Below are 22,809 nucleotides of genomic sequence, written 5' to 3'. Positions count from 1 at the left end.
AAATCATAATGGATTGTAATGGACCAACAGAGGAGCTGTTCTTCAAGGAAAGGTGCTGAATCTTGGCATTTTGCTCACAACTACACTTAGAACTGTTGCAGCCACATCACAGAGAAATGATCAGGGGATTTTCTTTAAGACCCCGTCCATCTCTTTCTCTCTCGTCCTCTCTCTCTCTCGCTCTCCCTTCCTCTCCCTCTCTCTGTCTCCCCCTCCCTCTGTCTGTCTGCCTCTCTCTCTCTCCCTCTCTCACCCACTCACCCTCCGTGCTCCCGGAGCTCCAGGCTGCAGAGTTTTCCCGTCCTGTGTCAGGATAACATCGCACCGAGGACCACCTGACGGTCAGACCGGACTAAATGGAAGCAGCGGAGGAAACTCTCACTTACCACGATGACACCGGACTTCACAGGAAGCTGCTCCCAGGGGACAACAAGGATAAGGACAACACGGACAGTAGAGACCAGGGCACCGAGGCGACGAGCGACGAGTCCAACTATGTGGATCTGGACATGAAACCGGACGGAGCCAGAACAGTGAAAGTTACTTTCACTGGCGAGGGAAACCAGCTCTCTGTTATCAAATGCGACGGCTCCAAGCAGCAGGGGGTCGGGGAGAAGCCCACCACCACCACCTCCACCACCGACTCCGAGCCCGTCTCTGCTGATGAGCCTCCGCTGCTGGAAACTCTGACCAAACTTCCCAACGCTGATCCGGGGTCAGAGAATGAGCAGCAGCAGCGACAGGTCCAGGTCGAGCTGGACCCGAGCGACTGCAGTGAACATGTGTGCAGCGAGAGTGATGAGCTCCAGTACACCGACATGTATCTGAACAGCAAGACGGAGTCCGACGACGGGGTGCTGTCCGACCACTGCGGCTCCGACACGGTGGAGGACGAGTCTCACTATATCACCACCCATGAAATCCAGCTGACCGAGCTCGACCACGATGTAGATTACGACCTGGGGCGGGGGACTTGTTGGGATTTTGAAGACGACAACCTGGTCTATTCCTTTGTGGATTACGCCTCTTTTGAAAGCGATGAGACGCAGGAGGGGACTTTGATAGTGGAGGGCAGGAGCCAGGCGAAAGTGCAGTCTAATCTTGGCGGAGCGGTTGTCAGTACCGAGCAGGAGGAGGAGAGCGATCTTTGTGACTCGGATAAATGTGCCAGCTCAGATGAGAGCGTGTGCAAAAGCCAGATTTGCGGGGACACAAATACAGGGAAAATTCATTTATCGATAAAAACCTCCTCTAGGGCGGTGAACGAGCCCGTCAGTGTCCTCGACACGAACAGTACATGCAGTTACACCAAACACTTCGGAGACAGGAGCCACTTCTCCTTTGTGAGCTCTGGCGCCAGAGCGGGACCCTTGGGCGATAGAGCCCAATATTTCATCCCTGCTCCGGGCCGTCAGCACCTTGCAACCAAACTGAGACGGAAAGATATTAATGAGTATTCCAGCGGAGCGTCCAGCTCCATCAGCGAGCTGGATGACGCTGATAAAGAGGTGCGTAATTTAACCGCCAAGTCTTTCCGGAGCTTGGCATGTCCATACTTCGATGCCATTAATCTTAGCACCTCCAGTGAGTCCTCTATGTCGGAATATGGCCTCAATAAGTGGTCAGCCTATGTGGACTGGAATTATGGACAAATATCACGGGAAAGAGAGCGCAGCGTAATTGCGCACAAGACTTCAAGCGCAAGACTGGAAATGAATAAGACCGTGGAAAGTAAGAGGTATGGTAAGTCCGCACTGAACAAGAGAACAACTTCACAACAAGCTTCCTCCTCAAGCAAACGAGTCGAACTGAAAGATCCAGCTCAGCCAAAGCAGCGTGGGGTGACGCTGAATTTCCGCTGCAACGTCGACGCCCCTGAAGGAGCCAGGCGTCCGAAATGCTCTAAGAGCGCACGATCCAACGAGGTAACTGGGAGATCAGGATGTGAGATGCAGTCTCCTCACGCAGAAAGCATGGGGGGCACACACAAAAGGGCCATTTTTGCATCAAGCCTGTTGAAAAATGTGATTTCCAAAAAGATGCAGTTTGAACAGGAGCGCAAAATGGAAAGGGGTGAACTCCGTGACACCTACCCAGCCCTCTCCCCGGACAGAGGTCTGGGAAGGGGCTTGCAAAGGCAAACCTCAGAGTCAGGCTCAGGATTCACTGTTAATTCTGATGACCAACACCTGGATGGCAGCAGGCCTGGTTCCTATGAGCCTGCGGAGGAACAGCAAAGCAACAAAGCACCAGATGACTCAGAAAAGGGACAGGAGCCTCCAAAAGCAGTGCTCAGCCACAGCCAGAGTAGTGCATTTGACTCAATGAAAGTAGATGAAGCAGAACCTGTAAAGGAGGCTGAGCTCACAGCTGTAAATGACACACAGACCACAGCAAAGGAAGACTTGGACACCAGCAGCATGCTGACAAAACTTCTTTTTGTTCCCAGCTGCCAGCTTCTCTCAAAAGAGAAGGATTTTACAGATGACTCAGCGAGCCACACACCTGTCGCAGCCATGCCTGCCGTCCCACAGAAAAGTGAAAAAGAGTTCAAAACAGGCAATAACGGAAAAATAATAGAGAGAGAAGAAAACGAGAAGGGGGGAAAACCACCTGAGATAAAAATATGCCTGAGAAGTGTGAAAGAAAATAAAGGCACTACACTGAATATTGCCAACCTGTTAACCCCTAAAATAAGTTACAACACTGTTAACACATTCAGGGCAGCAGGTGATGCTAAATGCCACATTTTATCTGCAACAGACAAAATCCCCAATTTCACAGTTAGAGATATAAGAGAATCCAAATGCCAAAAACACCAGAAGTTTCAAACACCAATCTATCATGTCAGGGATGTGCGTAAATTGGTAAAAAGCTCATATCTGGGTAATAGCGACAGTAAATGCCCCACAGCAGCTGAAAAAATTGAGGAGAAGACCAAAAAGGAGCCAGTTAAACATGTATTGCCATCTCCTATTGTGATTAAATGCCACTCTGTTAAAACTAATGTTAAATCACAGAAACAAGCAGAGGAAGGCGTCCCATGTGAAGCATCCCAGAGTGAAAATGCACATTGCATAAGCAACACAGCGCCACCTATTGTATCCAAACAGCTCCACCCTGATCAATCAGAAACCCAAATGAACACTGAAACCAAACCGACAAAACAGAGACAGGACAAGTTCACAGGTGAGACGGCCGATAGGAGAAATGAGCCGACTGTGCCCAAACAGGCTGCGTTAGAGAAGCTTAAAGCTGCCGTTAAAACAATGGAGCAGCTTTATGTTTTTGACAGAAATGAATGGAAGCGTAAGACTCAAGCTCCACAGCCCATCAGAGACAGCCATGTGCTTTCACTTATTGCCAGGGAGGAGCAGGGAGCTGAGGAGCAGGAGACAGTAAACACTGACAGGGTTCCCCGGCCTCTGATAAATAGCACAGAAACAGGGAGGCCACAGGAAGGGAAAGGAGCTGTGAATATCGTACATGTCCCATATACTAATGACACTTTTAAAATGCAATCACAGCAAAGTAAAACATTTAGTAACAGAAGTGTCCTTCATTTTGGCAACAGCAATAAGGCTCATGTCAGTATTAGTTCTGTTAGTAACTCTGTTCTACAAAGCCCTGCGCTGCAAACACCATCCACTATGAAAAGCTCCAAGACACCGGTGACTCCAGTGTCGGTGAAAATAGAGCCTCCACTACACAGCCAGGCAGAGCAGGTCCGTAACCCCACTGTCTCACAGGGCTGCTCGGACTCTGAGAACTATTTAACCATACCTGGTACGGTGGGGTACACAAACGAAATCAAACTGCTGAATCGAGAGCCCGTGTCGAGGGAGGGGAACTCAAACGTCAGTCAAGCTCACACAAGCGACAGCAAGACACGGTCTCCGTTAATCATGGAGTACCCGACGACCAGCATCTACCATCACTCTGCAGCAGCAGCAAGGCCGCAAACTCAGCAGCAGGTGATGTGCTTTTCACCCACTATGTCACCTACGTCTCCTACTGGAGACACCTTCATGCAAACTCAGCGTAAGATGCTTTTGGACCCCACTACAGGACACTATTACCTGGTGGACACTCCCATACAGGCCACCACTAAGCGACTGTTTGACCCTGAGACAGGTCAGTATGTGGATGTGCCCATGTCCCATTCGCCTGTGTCACCCGTCGCCCCTGTTCCCCCGGTGCCTCTCTCTTTGTCCCCGCTGACACTGAGCCCGGGAGCGTATGCCCCCACCTACATGATCTACCCCAGCTTCATCCCCTCACCCACTCTCCCAGCTCAGGCAGTGCTGCCACAGTCTCCATGCTACTCCGAGGATGCAGGTGGAGATAACGGAAAAAATGCAAAAAGTCCTCAGTCGGAAATGAACCATGCAGGTGCCGAGAGCGCGTATTACACCGCAACAGGAGAGGCTCTACAGCTGCCTATGGGTTTGGGACATGTGACCACCAGAGGTGGTGCAGCGAGCTCTGAGAGGAAGCCGGTTATCAGCATCACGACACAACAAGGTCCAAGAATCATCGCCCCCCCTTCCTTTGATGGAACAACTATGAGCTTTGTAGTGGAGCATCGGTGACCAAGAAAACATCTCAACATACATGTAAGCTTGCACAAATCCTATATTCAGAGTGACAGTTGCTGTGTGAATGATGGATACACTCCTAAATCCTTTAACCCAAACAGGTACAGTGAATTGAAAGTTGTTCCCTCCTCTATTTGACTACTCCTCTGCGTTTATGAACGGATATTAAATTATGTTAAACTGTTATATATCAACTGAAGCCTCATGGTGCAATTGTGTGCATTATCAACTGTTGTATATGCCATTGTTATGCAACTTTCAGTTGTGATGCAGTAAGAGCAAGTTTAGTTGAATCAAAAACCATTAAAGTGTTAAAAAGAAATAGTTGAATTTCCATACTGGATGCAGCTTCCAAGCAAAAAGCCAGAGAGACATGAACCTGGGTACAGCTACTGATGTATGACACCTTTTCTTCCCCCTCTAATTTCCGTGCTGTAAACGTGTAGCAGAAGTCAAGCTCGGCTGCTGCAGCAGTGGCATGTCAGTGTTAATAGACATGCAGTAGCTTCATGACAGGCAACCTGACTCCACTGAGCTGCAGCTGGGCTTGGTGGGAGATTGGACTTTCAGCCACAGCCCACTGCAAGTCCCTTTTCTCTGCATTACACACTGTCGGGCTATTTTGATAGTGTGAGACGAGTTTGTTTACATGGTTTATTCTCAGGGCAAGAAGGTGTCACAGGAAACTATTCCAGTCAGTGACACCTTGCTTCGAGTTATTCTTAATCAGTGTTATAAAATGCTTTAATTACTCAGATAACATTACAGCTCTTTAATGTGTTCGTTCCTTGTTCATGACATTTCGTGGAACTCTCTGCTAAATGAGCTGGAACTGACATGAAATCCTCAGTGCAGAGCTGACGTAGTAAAAAATATTAAGACGTAGAAGGTGTGTACAACATACTTTAGCTGCTAGTCGTGTTTTATAATACGTTTAAAACACATAACAGTACATAGTACTATAATTGGCACACAATCAGTGTGGAATATATTCACAGGTTAATGGTGTTGACTATAAAAATACATTCACAGAAAAAAACACTGGCGAAAAATACCCAGTTTAAAATGTTCAATTCATAAGCTGAGACAGTTAACTTGGCTTAACTTTCTTCAGCTTCAGCTAGACCTTACAAGCTTCAACTGTATTTAATCTTAAAGTTTACATTTCATTATGCTAATGCCTAGTGATTTTATTAACACACCTTTCTTAGTTTAGCCTTGCAGAGTCTCACAGGTTGTGTAGCCTGTACGTCTGTTTAATAATGTAGGTTGTGCCAATCAGCCAGTTAGATTTCAATCAAGCAAATGTCTAAACATGTAAAATTTTGTTTTCTGGTGACTCTGATGTACCGGATTAATTTAATAGACTTTTTTTCATTGCAGACAGTTTGACATGTCGTAGTAAGAAAAGCACAGGTGGTTCTAATGACATTAATCAGGGCTTGGTTACTTTAATGTGTTTGGCACAGCATGCATAATACCAGGGCTTCTCTATTCCACACTGGTTCACTGCTTTGGGTGTTCAAGAAATACTGAGTATTTTTCCTATTGTAGGTTAGCAGTAATGTGATTTCCAATGATCAATTTGATACGGTTACCACAGTGACCACTTAGAGAGCAGACGGTTCAGAGATCGCTGAAGTAACTCTTAATATTCTGATGAAGATGAAGCAAGAAGTAGGGAAATCTCCTCACTATTTGCGCTGTTACATGATGCAGCCAGCTCTTCGTCAAATCCAAATGTAATTCTCAGTTTCTCATACACTTACAGATACTCACTTACAACTAGTCACAGTCAATTCTCAGCTAATGTGTCAGAGCAATAATACAAGTGCATGAGCATGAGGGATTCATGTCAGCTGGGTGTGTGGCAGGCAGGGGCCTAGCGTTGGGTCGAGTAGTGGCGTGAAGGGGAACACAGGGTGTGAGAGAGAGTAGAGAGAGTGTGTGTGTGTATGTGTGTCGGTGGTGGGAGTGTTTGGGGCGGAGGGACGTGGGGGCATCGCTGGGATAGTGATGCAGGAGGAAAAGGTCAGGCAATGTAAAGTATTTGTTGTGCTGATGCAGGGAGAGGACAGCTGCTCGGAGAGATCAGATGCTGCTGCAGCTCCAGCTTGGAAGCGAGTCTGTGGGGCTGAGATGGGGTCAACTTTTTATAGCCCCCTCCCCCTCTGCTTTTTCCTAAACGGGGAGAAGGAGGTGGACAGCTCTGCTGACCTCCAGCACTCCTACGTAAACAAATCAAGAAGTGTGCCCACCCCCCACCCCGGCAGTGATCTGGCTCAATCTGGCCAGCTGGTTCACAACCAGGAACTGTAAACTGAAAAGTCACTGCATTACAATGGCATATACTATAATTAGAAAAAAACTAACTCATATTTTCAAGAGTAACCGTCTGCAGGGAAGATGGCGGACAAGGGTGCCGCCATAAGTCCATACCGGAAGTCACAACCGGAATATCTTTTTTTGCAGTTACATCGTAACTCCATAATCTACTAGTTAACTGACTCTAAGTCTTTTCACGATTTTATACAGTATGTATAAATGAGATCTTAGCAATTAGAAGCCTAAAATAATCACTTCATCAATTAATATTAATTGTAAATATTGTATCTTAGTGACACTATGTCACACTTTTTAGATAGATGATAATTAAAACACTCTTTCTCTTACTGTTCCATCTCTTTGTATCTATCGTATCCTGGTATCGTCTCTGTAGTCTCTTCAATCTACCGCTTGAACGCAGCGCCACATAAGTAACAAGATACACGAAGAAGACCAACATCCGGTTGTGACTTCCGGTGTGGATTGGACCTATGGCGGCGCCGTTGTCCCTGATGACGGGTCCCTCTCAATATTTTCTTCTCTTAACAACTCAGTGTTTATATTGCATCCACCTAATTTTAATACTTTTGTCATTTCTTCTTTACCACCTTCAGACATCTCCCTTGAAGAATCTTCATTCACCGTAAGTGCAGTTTTCACCTGTCACTCCGCCCTGTGCTCCCCGGACAACTTCCAACAACAATTTCTACCCCCACTCTGTCCCACTCCACGTTGTTTATCCTTGCAGCAGACCTTACTGTATTCTCTATGCATTGCAGCACTTTGTAGAGTAAATGCATTTATCCACATCCTCTGGCTGATGCTCTGCCATGTTGCCATATGAATCAGCTTTGTGATACTTTCCATTCAGCTGCTGTCTAGAACACTTATCTCTGGTGAAATGCCGTTTCAGCCCTGCAACGTGTCTACTCAAAAAGGAAACAAGGCAGATCTTCAATAACATACTTGCCATCCATTTTATTACTGTTGTATGTCTTTAAAGCAAGTCTATGTAACGGACACATTTAGCTTTTACCAGTGATAAATTCAACTCATATGCAATAACATTCAGCCTGTCTAAAATCAGAACACTCAGGGGATTTGCTGCTACAACAGGTACTTGATAGATATTAACGTGTAACTGACATTACCAGGTCAATGTGCTGACACCAAGACTCTACTTAGTGTCAGGATGTCACAGATAACCATTTTAGTGGTTTTATCACATGGTTAAACACCATACCTCAGCAGGAGAAGTTTCCTGGCCGTGTTCCCGTTGCATGGATATATCAAGAGAGCTGGATACATTCCAGGCATGGTCTATTTAATGAGTTCATTGAGGAAATTAATTAGAAAGCTCAATAGTGGCAAAGTCCTTGGGGTGGATGAGATCTGTCCTGAGATGCGGGAGGTTTTAGGCAATATGTTGCTGCCTGCTCCACATTATACTAGATAGTTTGCCCATCTAGTCGGCTTATGGTTTCAGACCTCAGACCATGACTTTCAGTGAGCACTGCAATGGTTTGCGGTCATGTATGAACTAGCATTTCACCACAATCCTGAATTGACGGTATCTTGGTGTCCAGTATCCAGTTCTCATGATAAATCCATGGTCCTGTGTAAAATCACTAACCCTGATGGGTTTTTTTTGCAAATGACTCAAGACCAAGATCTTAATTGGTTCTCAGAATCACAGCAGCTACACACTGGTTACATATAGTCTTTCTTTAATTCACACTAAGATAATAAGTTACAGTAAATAGAACCTATGATGTATACTTTACACAGTTTTCTGAGGACAGGGACCATATGTCTGCATTGAATTAAAATAAGGGGTAATGTGGAATCACTCCAACTTTTCTTTTACAGCCAGAGAAGAAATTAAAATTACTGTATTTGAAAGATATTCTCCAGATGTCACAAGTATATATTAATCAAATTGTATATACTGTACATATCAATGTGTGTCACTACACATTTTTTCACATTCACAGTTTAATTTAATCTAATTCTACTTCCAAACATATCCTCGGTGTCATGTCTCACAAAATGCTACTAATACCTGCACATCTGATGTGCTGTATGAAGTGGTGTATGCTAAATATTAAAAGCACGCTCCTTGTATATTACAGTGAGAAGAAAAGAGAAACACACAAAGTGTGTTGCCCGGATGTGGCGGAGCTGGGACTCTGGTTTAACAGTGTACTTAGGTCACTAAGTAGTGTTGGGCCTAATGAGTCAGAGCCAGCTCAGACATTTAGGGGATAACTTCCTCTACTGGTGTTGGTTTATTTTACACTTTTGTGTAATGAGATGGGAGTTGGTGCGTGTGCGTCTGAATGTGTTCGCGTTTGTGGCTGAGTTATGTATGGCATTTGAGCATTCTGTGAGCGTACAACAAGGAGTCATGTTACTCTGCTGTAGACAGGAGCGTAAAGGGCTGTACATGTGTAGGGTGTGTCTTTACACACAGCAATGCTATTTTCTTGTTTTCAAACCCCTTGACCTCTATCCCTTAAATGTGTATAAAGTGAGATTCTCATGAAATTTACACACAAACTGATATCATGCAGACTTGGATTATAAAGTTAAAGATCTGTCCTGTTTCCTTTTGAATATGCAGTGGGGCATCACAGGTTATTGTGCTTTACTTGTTTCAGTTATACCAGCATCCCATGTAGAAAAAAATGCAAGATTGCTCTTTTTAGCATGTCTCAAAACACATTTTAAAAAAAGGTATTTGGAGCTGCTGGTCAGTCTATGTACCTTAATTCTGTAAAATACATGTTATTATGCCTCTGTGGCAACAGACTGTATAAAAATTGCCCTATGAGTTGATTTCATTATAAGTGATATGACTTCATGCAGTGATTTGGAAGATTTGTTGTTGACTGTGCAGTAGATTGGACATGATTTGCTCTTTAGAGCAACTAGATGTTGTAACATTTAATGCATTTTTTGAGGTGAAATGTAATTTAAATTTGTACGTTTAATTGTCATTCTTAATGATAGAATTTTCATTATTATTATTCTAAATTAATTTGTCCATCTGGCAGATAAGAGCAGTGCAACTAAAAAAAAAAAAAACGTATTTATTTACAAATGATAAGATTTGTTATATAGAAATTGCTTTTAATGAATAATAATAAAAAAAAACTCTCAATAAATTTTGCCAGAATCCAAAAAAAAAAAAAAACCAAAGCAACTTTTGTTAGTATGAACAAGTCAAAATTGAAAGATGTGTCTGACTACCTCCTGTCATAGAGTATCAAATTTATGTTATAAGTTGTCCAAAGGTAGAAGATATATTAGAATATATTTTACTACTTTCAGAGGATTTATTTTAGCACAACATATTATTTTTCGAACCCTTGTGAAACATAACTAAATCACAAATATATTTTAATTTGTAAATCCAATGACCCAGCTAATGTTGTCATTAACATACAACTCATAAAAATCTTTCTCCTGGTTATTATTAGTTTCTTGTATGACCTTTATCTGTGAATAATAATGTACAGTACTTAATGCACTTGGATTGTCACTATTTTGTCACCAGCACTGGCAGCAATGAATGGCTGTACACCTTGGTGATAGCAGGAGCACTATGTCGACTTATTGTAAAGTGAAACATTTGTAATAGCTTCTGATTAATTTTGCCCAAAAATGCACTGTAAAGTAGATATCATGTGTTTTCAAACATTCTTCCAGATGTCCTCCAACAAACCTGCTGACTTTGAGGTCAAATATGGGAAATTTACTGTATTAATGCTTGCTTTTGCGCTCAAGGGTTAAGTGAAGGTGAGATGGTTTGTGATAAGTGCATACAGAATGTGAATGTTCATAGCAAAAGGGTGCATATTTTAATTAAATATCTCAATGGCTGTACAGTTGTAAAGAGACTGTATGTTTTCTGCTTGATGTCAACTGAGTTGCATGACTGCCCCTGAAAATGACAGAGGTCTGGATGACAGCAGAGAGGCACCTTGAAAGGAGAAGTAAGTGCTGTGTTTGCACTTACACACTTGAAAGCAAAATGATGAATGGGTGTAATGTAGACTGACAAGCCTACATATGTTTGCAATAAATTCAAAATGCAAGCTAGTGAAAATGTTTGTGTCTATGAATTTAAATCCTAGTGCTTTATTGAAACACTTTTGCTGATGATTCTTAAAAATGTTGTAAAGAAAATAAGTTTGGTTGGTCACATTGCAGAGCTGAAGGGACACTTTTACATTGAAACCCTTTATTTTATTTTTTTAAATTAATTGTGTAGAACTGATCTTTGAAATGAACATTAATCATTAATAAAGCCATTATGGCTGCATCCTTAATTAGTAGTGAATTATTAGAAAATAGAGAATGTAATGATCAAATTTACCACACCATTGTGTTGCAATGCAGTATTTTACATGAATATTTTTTAAATTCATTCTTTCTTTCTTTTCTTTGTATTTTTATCATGACTATTTAACAGAGTGTTCCTGAACATTAGCACATAATCTTATTCTGTGATGTTCTCTGTTGACCACATTGGCCTCTTACGTATTTCCTTTTAGTCCCCTGACCTTATTGCTGTGGCTGTCTGCACTTTGATACATGGCTGATAAAATTTCCTCACTGAAAACAGAAAAGTAAATGACATGGGTCAAAGGCAATCGAACAGATTTATGCCAACAGAAGTACACATTTGGCATCTGCCAGCGTGCAAGGTTAGCTTTCTGGTGACACTGAAACATCACCCGGGCCGAGGCTTAAGTTTAACCTGACAGTTTGCTGCTCTGTTTGTTTGGTTGCCATGGATGCAGCGAGACTGGCAGACACTGGTTTGCCCCCAGCTGCTCTCAGTGGTTTCTAAAGAATCTGCATTAAGGCCCAGTTGTTGTGTTTGGATGCCAGCAGGGGCTCTGATGTCACAGCGGTGGCACAGGAAAAGTCAAGATTTATTGCCTCACCTGGATCAACAAGTGTGTGTTGCATTTATACTGCCAAGAAAGATTTTGTCTTCTTAGACACACCACAAACTACAGTACCATCACAAATGAGGGCTAAAGGTCAACTTAAAACAGTGACTTACAAAATGCAAATGCAGGCACAACCTACACAGAGAGGAATATTCCGAACATTTTGTATTTCAATGTCTGCTATGATACAAATTCAAACTGTTTCATTCTTGAAATAACGGAGTCCAGATAGTTTGTTCTTCACTTCAAAGCCACAGGAGAAGAAGCTGCTACACCAGGGTTGCCAGGTCTGTGGTTTTCCCACAGAATTGGAGTACTTTTTTAATGGTTGCGGGCGGTAAAGAATTATGTCCGCACGTTTGGCTAGGGCAGACCTATTGCATACACATGATATTAATAATGTATAATGCTTCTGAATAAAGATTCATATTTTGAATGACAAATGTTTATACCCAAATGTTAAACTGACTCTGGGCCATATCAGCATATCCCCACAGATGCCAATGCTCTACTGTATGACGTCACTGCAGCACATAACCAATCACAGCATCACCCGCACCAGTGCCCACCACCTGCCTGAAATAAGGACGCCTATAAAAGTAAAAACAGCCTCCTTATGTATTTAATGTAAAACATTGTAAATGTCTGAGCTGAAGTAAGGTATTCCATATGTTTTAAGTTCTCATAATATACTGTAAATTACAGAAGGCATTTTTAGGACCTATAGGTGAAAGAACGGGGGAAAACTGCCTTTAATGTGTATATTTTGCAATTATAGCAATGCTGTTGGATTTCAGAGCAATGTAGGCCTATATGGGATTTTATGGGCATATTTTGGTATTGGGTGGGTTTTGGGCTGGTTCTGAGTTGCTGTTTGGCTGCTTTTACCCATGGATGTAATTGATCCATGATTTTACCTCACAGACCTGGCAACCCTGTTCAACACAGGGAAGTGAAAGTTTTCAAATTGTACAATGAGAGCCTAAAACAATGCAGAGCAGGGACAAAGTTGCTATTTTCATAATTCCAGCTCTGCAACTACCACAAAAGATAAAATGCAGTTGAGGCAAATGGGCATGGTTGATTTTGGACCTCTAATATCACATGCAAATAAAATACAGTAGTTGGATTCATTCTCTGATGACCATAAACACCTCTCAGGATAGACCAACAGACCAACATGGGCTCAACAACGCATTCAAAGGGATGCAGAGTGTGTTCAGGAGACAAGTAACCCACCACATGTGTATAAAATGGTTATTTGCTACATTATCAATTATAGTATGATCTCCATATTTTGTCCTCATGAAATATCTTTGAAATGTAGTTGCCATGTTCCCATTTTGTAGTCCAGGCTTTGTAGTTTTTAAGACCAGTGTCAGTTAAAGCAGAAGTAAGCGATCCGGTCGTTTTGGCTAGTGCTGCGTTCCAGGCAGGCTTTTGAAACCGTAAATTACAGCTTCAAGTCACGACTTACAACTTTGTAGCGTTCCAGGCAACCCACTCGTGTTTTTCCGACCTGTTTTACCGGTGAAAGTCACTATAACGGCCACTCGTAACTTCCGACCCGTGAACTCGTACCAGGTCGAACTGGTACGACTTCACAGGTCGGAAAAAGACGAGTTGCCTTGAACGCACCATAACGTCCTCGTCCCTACGTCACCACATTCACGCGCATCCCTTGGCTGCACACAGCCCTGCATGCCGTTCTCTCTCCTCATTGGATAAAACTTGTAGGATACGAGAAAAGTTTTCTCCTCGGCTCAGAGCAGAGCAGAGTGACTGACAGACCCGTGTTTCGGTCCAAACACTCTATGTAAGTGATTGCTGTCGGAGGATATAACTATTTAAGACTTATATTAACACAAAAATACAGCTTACTTCTGCTTTAAGTGTCTTTCTTGGACAAAGCCATCATATTATAGATTAACTGTTTTCAAATAAATTGACTTTAACATATTGGTGGAGTCTCCAAAACTTCAATCTTCAATTCCCTATGCACCCCAAGGGTTTGGGGTACAGCACTGTTGTAGGTGGCTGGATCTAAATCCATAAACCAAAAAACAAAAAACAAAAGCAAAGTGTTTCCAGTGCACATTTATTGTCAGCCAATTACAAATCCAACAAACTAATCCCTAATGTAGAAACACAAGTTCGGAGTAGATCAACAGTCTTTTCTAACCTACCCAAACATTTTCAGCAGTTACACCCATGTACAAAAAATATACATTCAAGTGTTGATGGATTCAATTTCATTGGCTCAATTTTCATCTCCAATCCTCCAAGTACAATGTAAAGACAATGTAATCTTAGTCAGAGCAATTAACAACCTGATCATAATAACTGGAGTTACTGCATAACATTACTCTGGTACATTAGTTATTTAAAATGTGTGAACAACAATTCAGTGACTTAAAACAATAAAATTGCTCCTCTGCAGTACACACATTTAAAAGTTAATGTCTTCAGTGTGATATCTACATGTATGTCTTTACTGTAACTGTGCTGGGGGCAAAATTACAGTGGTATTATTTGAATTATCTACATCCCATATGTGCCTGTCATAAATACATTTTCAAAGAAATCCATAAAAAGACAATGCAAGAATTCCTGATTTCAAACAAAATGTCAAACTGAAATGACTTAAATATTCACAGGAATGTAAACATTGCATGTGTTGTTAAAACAAAACAAAAAAAAAACATTCACCAATTTTTCCCTCTATCGGCCGTTCCCTGCTTGAGGCTGAGGTGTGATAGATGTCCCTGAATGCAACGGATCCTCTTTGAGTGACAATAACCTGCCCATAAGAATGAAGAGTTGCTCCTGGATAGTTTGCGGTGTCTCTACCAGCTGGAGTCAAAAACCCTCTTGCACATGTTTGAGTTTTCTTGATGAAGAGGGAATTCAGTGCCAGGGACCAGCTGCTTCTTGCTTTTACGTGTTGCGACACTCTTCCCCGATGACAGGCTGTCGTATTTGGTCAGGTGTTCACTGAAAAAGGGACATTTAGAATAGAAAGTTAAGGTTTTATTTAAGTTGTTCCAATGATGATAATGAATCTAATCCTCACGGGGAGGGTCTTAAAGTACCTGAAGGGGAAGGTAGTTTTGTCCATCTGTATGCACACCAGGAAGGGATAATTAGAGAACTGGACAGTGGTGATGAAGTCCAGTGACGCCTCCGTTTCAAAGCTGACCTCCAGACCTGTTCTCATGAAATCCATGTCCACGGTAACGTTACCAGTCACCACCAGTGCTCCCCTGAAACCAGAAGAAAGTAAAATACAGCTTTGAATGTGTTCAACAGACAATACTAAAGAAAAGAAAATGCACGTGTTTCAATCTCACATATAAAACTACATTTTATACCAACAAACCTTTTATCGATATATTTAATCACATCTGAAATGCTACTGCTGTGCATTTTATTGATAAAATAAAATGCATGTTTATAAGATTATTTCCACATCTTATAAACATACGGGTGTTAATTTGTTCGTGCGATAAGTTCACATTAATTCGCACATAAAGCCAAGATGAGGTCAAGAGGTGGAAAATATCTAACATGATAATGACTGGCCATTATTTTCTTCACATACATTTCAGAGTGCAGTGTGGTTGAATATATCTTAGCCACTTTCGAAAAGAATAAAGAAATGCTGTTTTTAAACCCTCTATAATGCAACAATTACAAGGTAACTTGTAGCACAACCATTGCTAGGGTTACCTACAGTTTGATGTACTTGTGTCCCAGGTATCCCAAAATTACGACATATGGTACCTTTCAGGCAATCAGTGATGGTTATTTTCCTCAGTCTTGGAACAGCTATACTGTGGTATATGGCCCTTGCCATGTTTTTATGCCAGTGGCTCAAAAGCACAGCAAAGTTCAGGCACTAACAAGTAGAAAGTTTAACTACCATGTTACAACTTCTGCTCCTCAAGTCAAAGTCTGTGCCAACCAGTTGAAAATCCAACCTCTGTAACTTTGCCCATGGAGACATGCCTTGGCAGAGATGCCAGTGTGGTTTGTTCTGCTTCTATAGATAGCCCGCCCGTCTATTATCAGAGTCGGAGAGCTACAACTATGCTGATCCATTCACCTGCCTCTGCCATTCCCCGGCACACATGGGTCAAACCAACCTTAAGTCCAGACCAGAATTTTTGACCAAAAACCAAGTGAATACGATGAAGAATCTCTCCAAACATCCAGATTTGAAACTTCAGATGAATATGCAACCCCTCTCCAGGAAAATAACACTGTATTTAAATGTTAAAAACAAAAGCTGTGGCATTTCTGTTTAAACCCTGTTTCATCACACGCTGACTGACACTGACGTGATGATGTGGTCCATTTTCAGCCACTTGTGTTGTGCATAGACTGTAATGTTTTAAAATAGAGAACCAGACAGAGCTGACGTCATATCCACACAAGCCTAGAAATGAGACAGGCGTGAGGCACAATACTGGGGCACGTCCAGCGCCACTGGAACAAGTGAATCAGACAGTACTTATAGCCTTTCTAAAGTTCACATGAATCCAACATCAACAGGAATCTAATTGCGGCACGAACTTCTATAACAACTTTCCCTTCGGTCACAAAGGTTGTTTTCTAAGAATCGTCTGTCTATCACAAAGGCTTTTGCCCTCCAAGTGTGTTACATCATACTGTACATACAGTACTTTACAATCGTACCCACTGAGATAATATATCATACAACGGTCATACGTGACTGTGTGACCCAAATACACGGCACATAACATGAGGTTAAAGGTTAGCTGCTTATTTTATGGTCTCTGGATTGTACCTGTTGTTGACACTGGTCTTGGATTCTCTGTACCACAGACTGATCTCCATGCCTCCAGAAATATCAATGGCCAACCCTCCCTGAAACTCTGCACTCGCCTTCAGACCAGACTGCAGCTGGATGACCTGCAGAAACAAAGAGCAGAGACAAAAACACAATGGAGGACTTGATTGTGGCTCAGTCCAGTTTTTTTTTTACAGTGATAATTATGATTCATACAAATGTGAGTCAGTCCCACACGTACCATCAAGTTCACTAGCTCACAAACAGCATATTATGAACCCATGATCTAAAACATTCCGATACAAATGTATGTACAAATGCATTTGACCAAACAAACTAGTCCAACTGTTGCTGCCAGTTGCCTGACTTAACTACTGGCTCTCACCCATTTTTACACAGAACTTCAGCTTTAAACACTAAAATGCTCTTTAGTTAAAGCTTCTAACCTCAGAATGATCTGTCAGCAGGATGAGACCCTTCACCACGTTCATGGGCTCCCCGCTCATGCTGAACATCTTGGACATGAGGTCACTGTAACCCTTGAAGAAAGTGACAGGCCTCAGCTGGACGTCGAACAACAGGGCGGACATTCCAGCAAATGAGTCCAGGTCTCCCTCTCCCTCGTCAGGTGTAGCAGCGATTAGTGTCTCCAGCCCCTGGGCCTCAATTGCCACCTGAAAGACACAAAGAACAACGACACTTGAACATGAAAATTCTTAGTTCTTATTATTTATATTATTTCTAATCACCCATGACGTTTCTTTACCTGCAGTCCATGCAGTGTTGCTTCTTTACTAGCACCGTAAATATTCATGTTGCTTCTCCTCAGGATCCCAGACCCTGAATACAGGATGTCCAAACTGTACGTGGAGGTCACGTCAGCCGATCCTGTAGGGAGAAGATTGTTTGTTTTATTGTTAATTCACATTAATTCACATTCTAAATGATCACCTGTGTTGCAGTGATGTTAATCATCTCTGGATGACTCACCATTAAACCAATGTGTGCTGCAAAAGTCAAAAACTCTCAATACTCCTTTTCACATTTTACCTCAGATTGTGAAATTTCTACTTTTTTATAAGCTTAAAGATGACTGTTGATTACTTACGTGCCATAAATCCTGAGAAAGAAGATGATGAGCCAACTTTCGCAAACCGGTTGTAGTTATGGGAAATCATGTCCTTCATAGCTTTGCGTATGACATTGCTGAAAATTTCAGAAAATCATTTTATAGTACAAGTGTAAAATCTTTAAATGTTGTCTTTCATAATAGGAAAATTAAAGGTTGTAATCTGTGTTGTTCCACTGGAGGACCCATCACACACCTGGCAGGCATTTGGAAGCGGAGGATGTCCTGGATCTTAGACAGCATGTACTTGTTCATTTCGTGGGGCAGGTTTCCAATGGACAGGAGCAGATTCTTGACCTCCATGTACGAAGGGTCGCTGCTGAGGATGACGTCAGCGGCAGCAGCTCTCACGTTCTTCTCGTAGATCCGTCGGTTCTGGTGGTAAACCCTGTTCACTGTCCTTTTTACCTAGGAGATGTAGTGTTTAAGTTAAATGCTAAATACATCGACATAAAGTTCACATCCAACACTCATCATCTCAAAGAAGATGTGATGTTTAAACGGCTTACCTCCTTGGTCATGAGCTTGACATCGTATCTCTGCAGAGCGGAGAGGGCAATAGTGCTGTAAGCTCCAACCTCTGATTCCGCATATTTGGTAAAGATGGGAATGGCCTCAGGGAGCAGGGAGTTTTTAAGAGCCAGAAGATACATCTGGACCTCTGACTCCACCTGTGTGCTGGCAGGACCCTCTAATATCATCTTCTTCACCTTCTCCACTGTCTGAGAGGAGCAGGAAACCATCGGTCAACTCTTGGATTCATTCAAATATGATTGAGACTCTAATGTAGAAAGGCTTTGAGGCTTACTGGTAGGTTGCATCCTCCTTTCTGACACAGTTTTTGAACCAGGGCTCCCATAATGATCACCACAGACTCTTTGATTTCAATGCTGCCGATCTTTCCCTTAGAAATATCCTGGAGAGGAAACAATTATTAAAATGTATTGTATGCTGGCATACAATTCAAGTATACAATGACTGGTTTTTCTTACATATTACATATACCGGTAGATATATTGGGGGAATGTAGTGAATTTTATTCCTCTATTTGACTGACTACAGAAAATAGATTTTTTTTTCACAGGTTAACAACATGAGTAGATTGCATTGGCCTCATACTTCCATTTAATATGTATGAACAATGTCAGTTTTGTTATTCGTTCATGACAACAACATGGCACTTACCACCAGAGCCTGGAGCATCCTCTCATTTGGATGTGAAGAAAAGCCACATGCATAGAGGAATCTCTCTTGCAGGACCAAACCTTTGGCATCAGTGAAATTCAGGAAGTTGAGCATAGCGTCCAGAGATGCAGCAGTCTGGGAGGAGGTCACAGCATCCACCACCTGAGGTCTGATTGCAGCAGAAAAAGGTTAAACAGAGCGGCAGTGAGATAATCCTCTTGGATTCTGACATTTGAAATCTTACAAGTTACACTTATTCAAGGAACAGTGGATAGACTGTGTCAGCAGGAGGTAAATAAGATGTAGACGAAGAGGAGGAGCTTGTTTACAGAGATGTCTTGCTGGCGCTCTTCAGCACTTGGAGGATCTCGTCCTTGGACGCCTTCCTAATGCTCTGGATGAGAGCCAGGAAGCTGCGAGGAGCCACGGCTTTGGACAGGGTCTGTGGCTCCAGCTGCTTCTGGAGGAGCTGCCAATGTTCAAAAAGCTGAGAGGAAGAACACAGAGGAGGGGGATTAGGAGGCAGGCAGTCAATAGTTACAGTACAAAAATATACAATATCTGATTACTAACAGTGCTGTCTGAGGGTAATTCTGCAATAATGACTTCTACAGATCAGCTTGGAACCTTTTCTTGTTCAGACAATCGGCCTAAAGGGACTGAAATTATTTAAATGCAACATGCTTCACATCTTGCTCCTCCAAAGTATAACAACAACACATCCATAAATTGTATAATTCTCTCTTTTTTTTGTTTCTCAGTGTCTTGTGCATAATAAAGTATGATAAGAATCCAAATTATAGGAAAAAAGGGTGCTCATACATTTTCTTGTTTTGAGATTATTCTTGTTTATTGCGACTTCATTGTAAACTGTTGTTGTTTGGTTCATCATTCCTATCTGTAATAGTGGTACTGCTAAAAAAACATAAGTCAGACCAGACCAGTCAAGAGAATCTGGCTCAACAAGAAACACCAAACTGCCCCTTATAAACATCCCCTCCCATTCAATTAACCTTTGTCTTCAAATAAAATGGTTCATACACCTTTGTGGTCCCGAGGAAATTAGCTCCAAGATCTACTAAGAGCGCCTGCTAAGTGTGGGTCAATCTGCGTCTTAATGACGCCTGTAGCCTGGTGACAAAGCAGAACTGTGTCTGTGTATGAATATGAAAAAACATGGTTACTCACTGATGGACATCCCTTGCACTGGGTTTTGACCTTCTCAGCAACAATACCAACAGCTGCCAGTTTGGCATCAATTGACTTGACAACTCCGGCAACATCCTTCCCAGCAGCTTCCAGTGGACCGGCCTCTGTGCCTTTCAATTTGAGGCTTTGCCTGGGAAAAAGGGAAATAAAGATGTAAAGTGTGCTTACATTACACACGACACCACAGGTTTATATTTTCCTCAGTTGTTTACCTGGATATGACTTTAGCTGCAACAGTTCTGCGAGCGTTAACAGCCAGAAAATGCACTTCCTTAGCCACGGCCGAGCTGATGAAACCGTCCTCTAGTGTGAATACTGTAACAGAACTGGACTTGCCGTTCACACCCAAGACCTGTGTGTGTGGGGATATTGAGAAGTGACGTTAGTGACCCTATGACGTTCATATTTTAGCACGGTGTGTTGGTGAGAGTGGTGCTGACTGACCTGACTGTGTGTGGTGAATCCAGTCTCCACAGTCTGACACGTATCCAGAATCTTGGTTCTTGTCACTTCACCTTTTACTGCTTTGTACTCGACTTTGCACCTTCCAGAGACATCATTCTGTTCAAGGACACAAGTCAAGTTGTCACATGTGGTAAATTAAGAAAAAACATTATCCAGGAATGTGATGGAAGAGCGTATAGTGTCATTTACCTCTATAACCTTCCCTGTGTTGAGCTGTACTTGCAGTAAACTGGCCACTCCTCGTTTAAGGTTCTTGATGGTTGCAGGTTCAGCCCAGTAGGAATAAAATGCTTTTGCCTACAGCAGATGTGTGAAAAGAAAACAACATGTTAGACAGTATTTTATGCTTCCAAACAATGGTAGAGAGAGCAGCTACGTGCTGCAACTCACTTCAGGGTGTCAGCTTTCCCTGCACACTTGTGCACTGACACATGTGAGTACAGTCATGACATCATAGGATATTCACATTACATATAAAAATATCACATATTCTTTGAAGTGCAGATCAAAAACAGAACAGAAAGTCTTTGGTATTTAGATTTACACATTGCACTTATATCTGAGAGTTGTTTTTTGCTTGTTTTGTTTTTTAAAATCTAATGATACAGGCTATGAACTAATATTGTTTTCAGCATAACCATTTAAAGTTCATAACAAATGAAAGTAATGCAACTGTTCAAGCTGCTTTATTAAAGTAGGGTAACTTATTACTTCTTTTTTTTGTAAATATGTTCTATTGATTTTCTGGAATTTGTTTACCCCACAAGAATATAGCACATGTACATGTTATTTCAATGTACACAGTCATCTTCAAAACGGTAACTTATTATTTTTGATTACTTATTCATTACTCATCAGTATCATTAATTTAGTCCGGCAGAAATTTCACAACCTAATGACCCCTCTGAGTTAATATTTAATGAGCACACGAAGCTGAATTAATCCAACACCTCATCAAATATCTGACTCATGCTGTCTGCAGATATAACAAGGCAGCCGGCAGAAGCAGCACAGTGAATGTTATATTAAAACAATCAAATCAATACAGTCAGATGAAACCCTTACTGTATGTAAATGCATACATTTTGATTTATAACTGAAGTTTAATGACAGTTACTTGCAGATGAAGCAGATTTCAGATCATTAGTTTGTATTTTTAATCCTGTTACAAGTGTCTCCTCAACACTGATCATGGGTCATGTGACTGTATGGGTCGGGCTTTACAGTAAAATGACCCCATTATCTTCTAAATACACAACCCCTGTGTCCTGATCATGAGAGTGGAAAGCAGTAGATTACATCATCCTACACTGTCTCCTATACAGTATGTAATTTATTTGTGGCGCTCAACCACAATATCAGATAGGACCACCATAAATAGACAGTTCAGTGCTACTGTGTGTGTTTTTTCCTGCCACAGCCTGCCATCAGTATAAATAACCCAACAACACCAAGGGAGACACTGATCTATCAGGTTTCACTCGCACCGGCTCCTCAACTTTACTCAAACCTCCACCAACATTTATCCAGTGTCTACAAAATCTACACAGAAACTAGGATATACCGGTAATACACTCAGTAAGATGCTGCATATGCACATTTTCACCGTATGTATTCAAAAACATCAAACAGTGTAGAAAGATCTGCTAGAAGCTAGAAGTTTCTTCAGCAATGTTAGGCCATAAAACAACATCATATCAGTCTTTGAATGAGACATCTTACAATCAGCTTACTATTACTCCATATGTGCACTATTTGATCATGTAAAGTGATAGTAACATGATAACAGAGAATGAGTTTGGCTCAGGCTCAATCATCTTCACAGCTAGTATGAGTCTTATCCAGCAGTCTGGAGCCATCCTGTAAACCAGGCTCCGTCAGTCACTCTTTGACCCTCGGAACCTGTGACCTTTGCCCACACACACACACACACACACACACACACACACATACATACACACATCGGTCTGGTATTTCCCCTGCCAGCATCATCACTCCAGAAAAATGGACGTAAGGTCGTTACTTCTAAGAAGACAACAACAGTGGAGCGCAGCGGGTACAATACTGACTTCCTAATGCTACTTACGTCAGCAGCTCTCACTTGTTTCAGACTCATTGACA

The 22,809-nt window shown here is 42.0% G+C and overlaps 2 protein-coding genes across 2 annotated transcripts in view; one reads left to right on the top strand and one right to left on the bottom strand.

Annotated features, from left to right (window-relative positions):
* Positions 1–264: 264 nt before the first annotated feature.
* LOC310990219 (uncharacterized protein C4orf54-like) lies at positions 265–11,137 on the top strand. Its single transcript, XM_083977507.1, has 2 exons — positions 265–4,616; positions 7,538–11,137. The coding sequence occupies exon 1, from the start codon at positions 357–359 to the stop codon at positions 4,590–4,592; it is 4,236 nt and encodes a 1,411-aa protein (XP_083833633.1). The 5' UTR covers positions 265–356; the 3' UTR covers positions 4,593–4,616; positions 7,538–11,137.
* Positions 11,138–13,975: 2,838 nt separating this feature from the next.
* Positions 13,976–22,809, bottom strand: part of mttp (microsomal triglyceride transfer protein) — an 11,227-nt gene continuing 2,393 nt past the window's right edge. The window contains exons 4-18 of the mRNA XM_084001476.1: positions 20,878–20,985; positions 20,668–20,784; positions 20,436–20,575; positions 20,203–20,353; positions 19,344–19,501; positions 19,015–19,183; positions 18,638–18,745; positions 18,339–18,551; positions 18,026–18,237; positions 17,809–17,906; positions 17,467–17,588; positions 17,147–17,374; positions 16,698–16,822; positions 14,980–15,150; positions 13,976–14,881 (exon numbers count right to left, since the gene is read on the bottom strand). Of these exons, the coding sequence (XP_083857602.1) occupies positions 14,734–14,881; positions 14,980–15,150; positions 16,698–16,822; positions 17,147–17,374; positions 17,467–17,588; positions 17,809–17,906; positions 18,026–18,237; positions 18,339–18,551; positions 18,638–18,745; positions 19,015–19,183; positions 19,344–19,501; positions 20,203–20,353; positions 20,436–20,575; positions 20,668–20,784; positions 20,878–20,985 (2,268 nt within the window). The 3' untranslated portion in view covers positions 13,976–14,733. The remainder of the gene's footprint in view (positions 14,882–14,979; positions 15,151–16,697; positions 16,823–17,146; positions 17,375–17,466; positions 17,589–17,808; positions 17,907–18,025; positions 18,238–18,338; positions 18,552–18,637; positions 18,746–19,014; positions 19,184–19,343; positions 19,502–20,202; positions 20,354–20,435; positions 20,576–20,667; positions 20,785–20,877; positions 20,986–22,809) is intronic.

This window comes from Trachurus trachurus (assembly GCF_905171665.1).
Source record: "Trachurus trachurus genome assembly, chromosome: 1".
NCBI lineage: Eukaryota > Metazoa > Chordata > Actinopteri > Carangiformes > Carangidae > Trachurus > Trachurus trachurus.
The sequence above is the reverse complement of the archived record's forward strand: the minus strand, read 5'-3'. Positions and strand labels throughout refer to the sequence as shown.

Bases quoted from the DNA above. Each gene is read 5' to 3' on its own strand.
- LOC310990219 (XM_083977507.1), top strand. From the start codon at position 357: ATGGAAGCAGCGGAGGAAACTCTCACTTACCACGATGACACCGGACTT.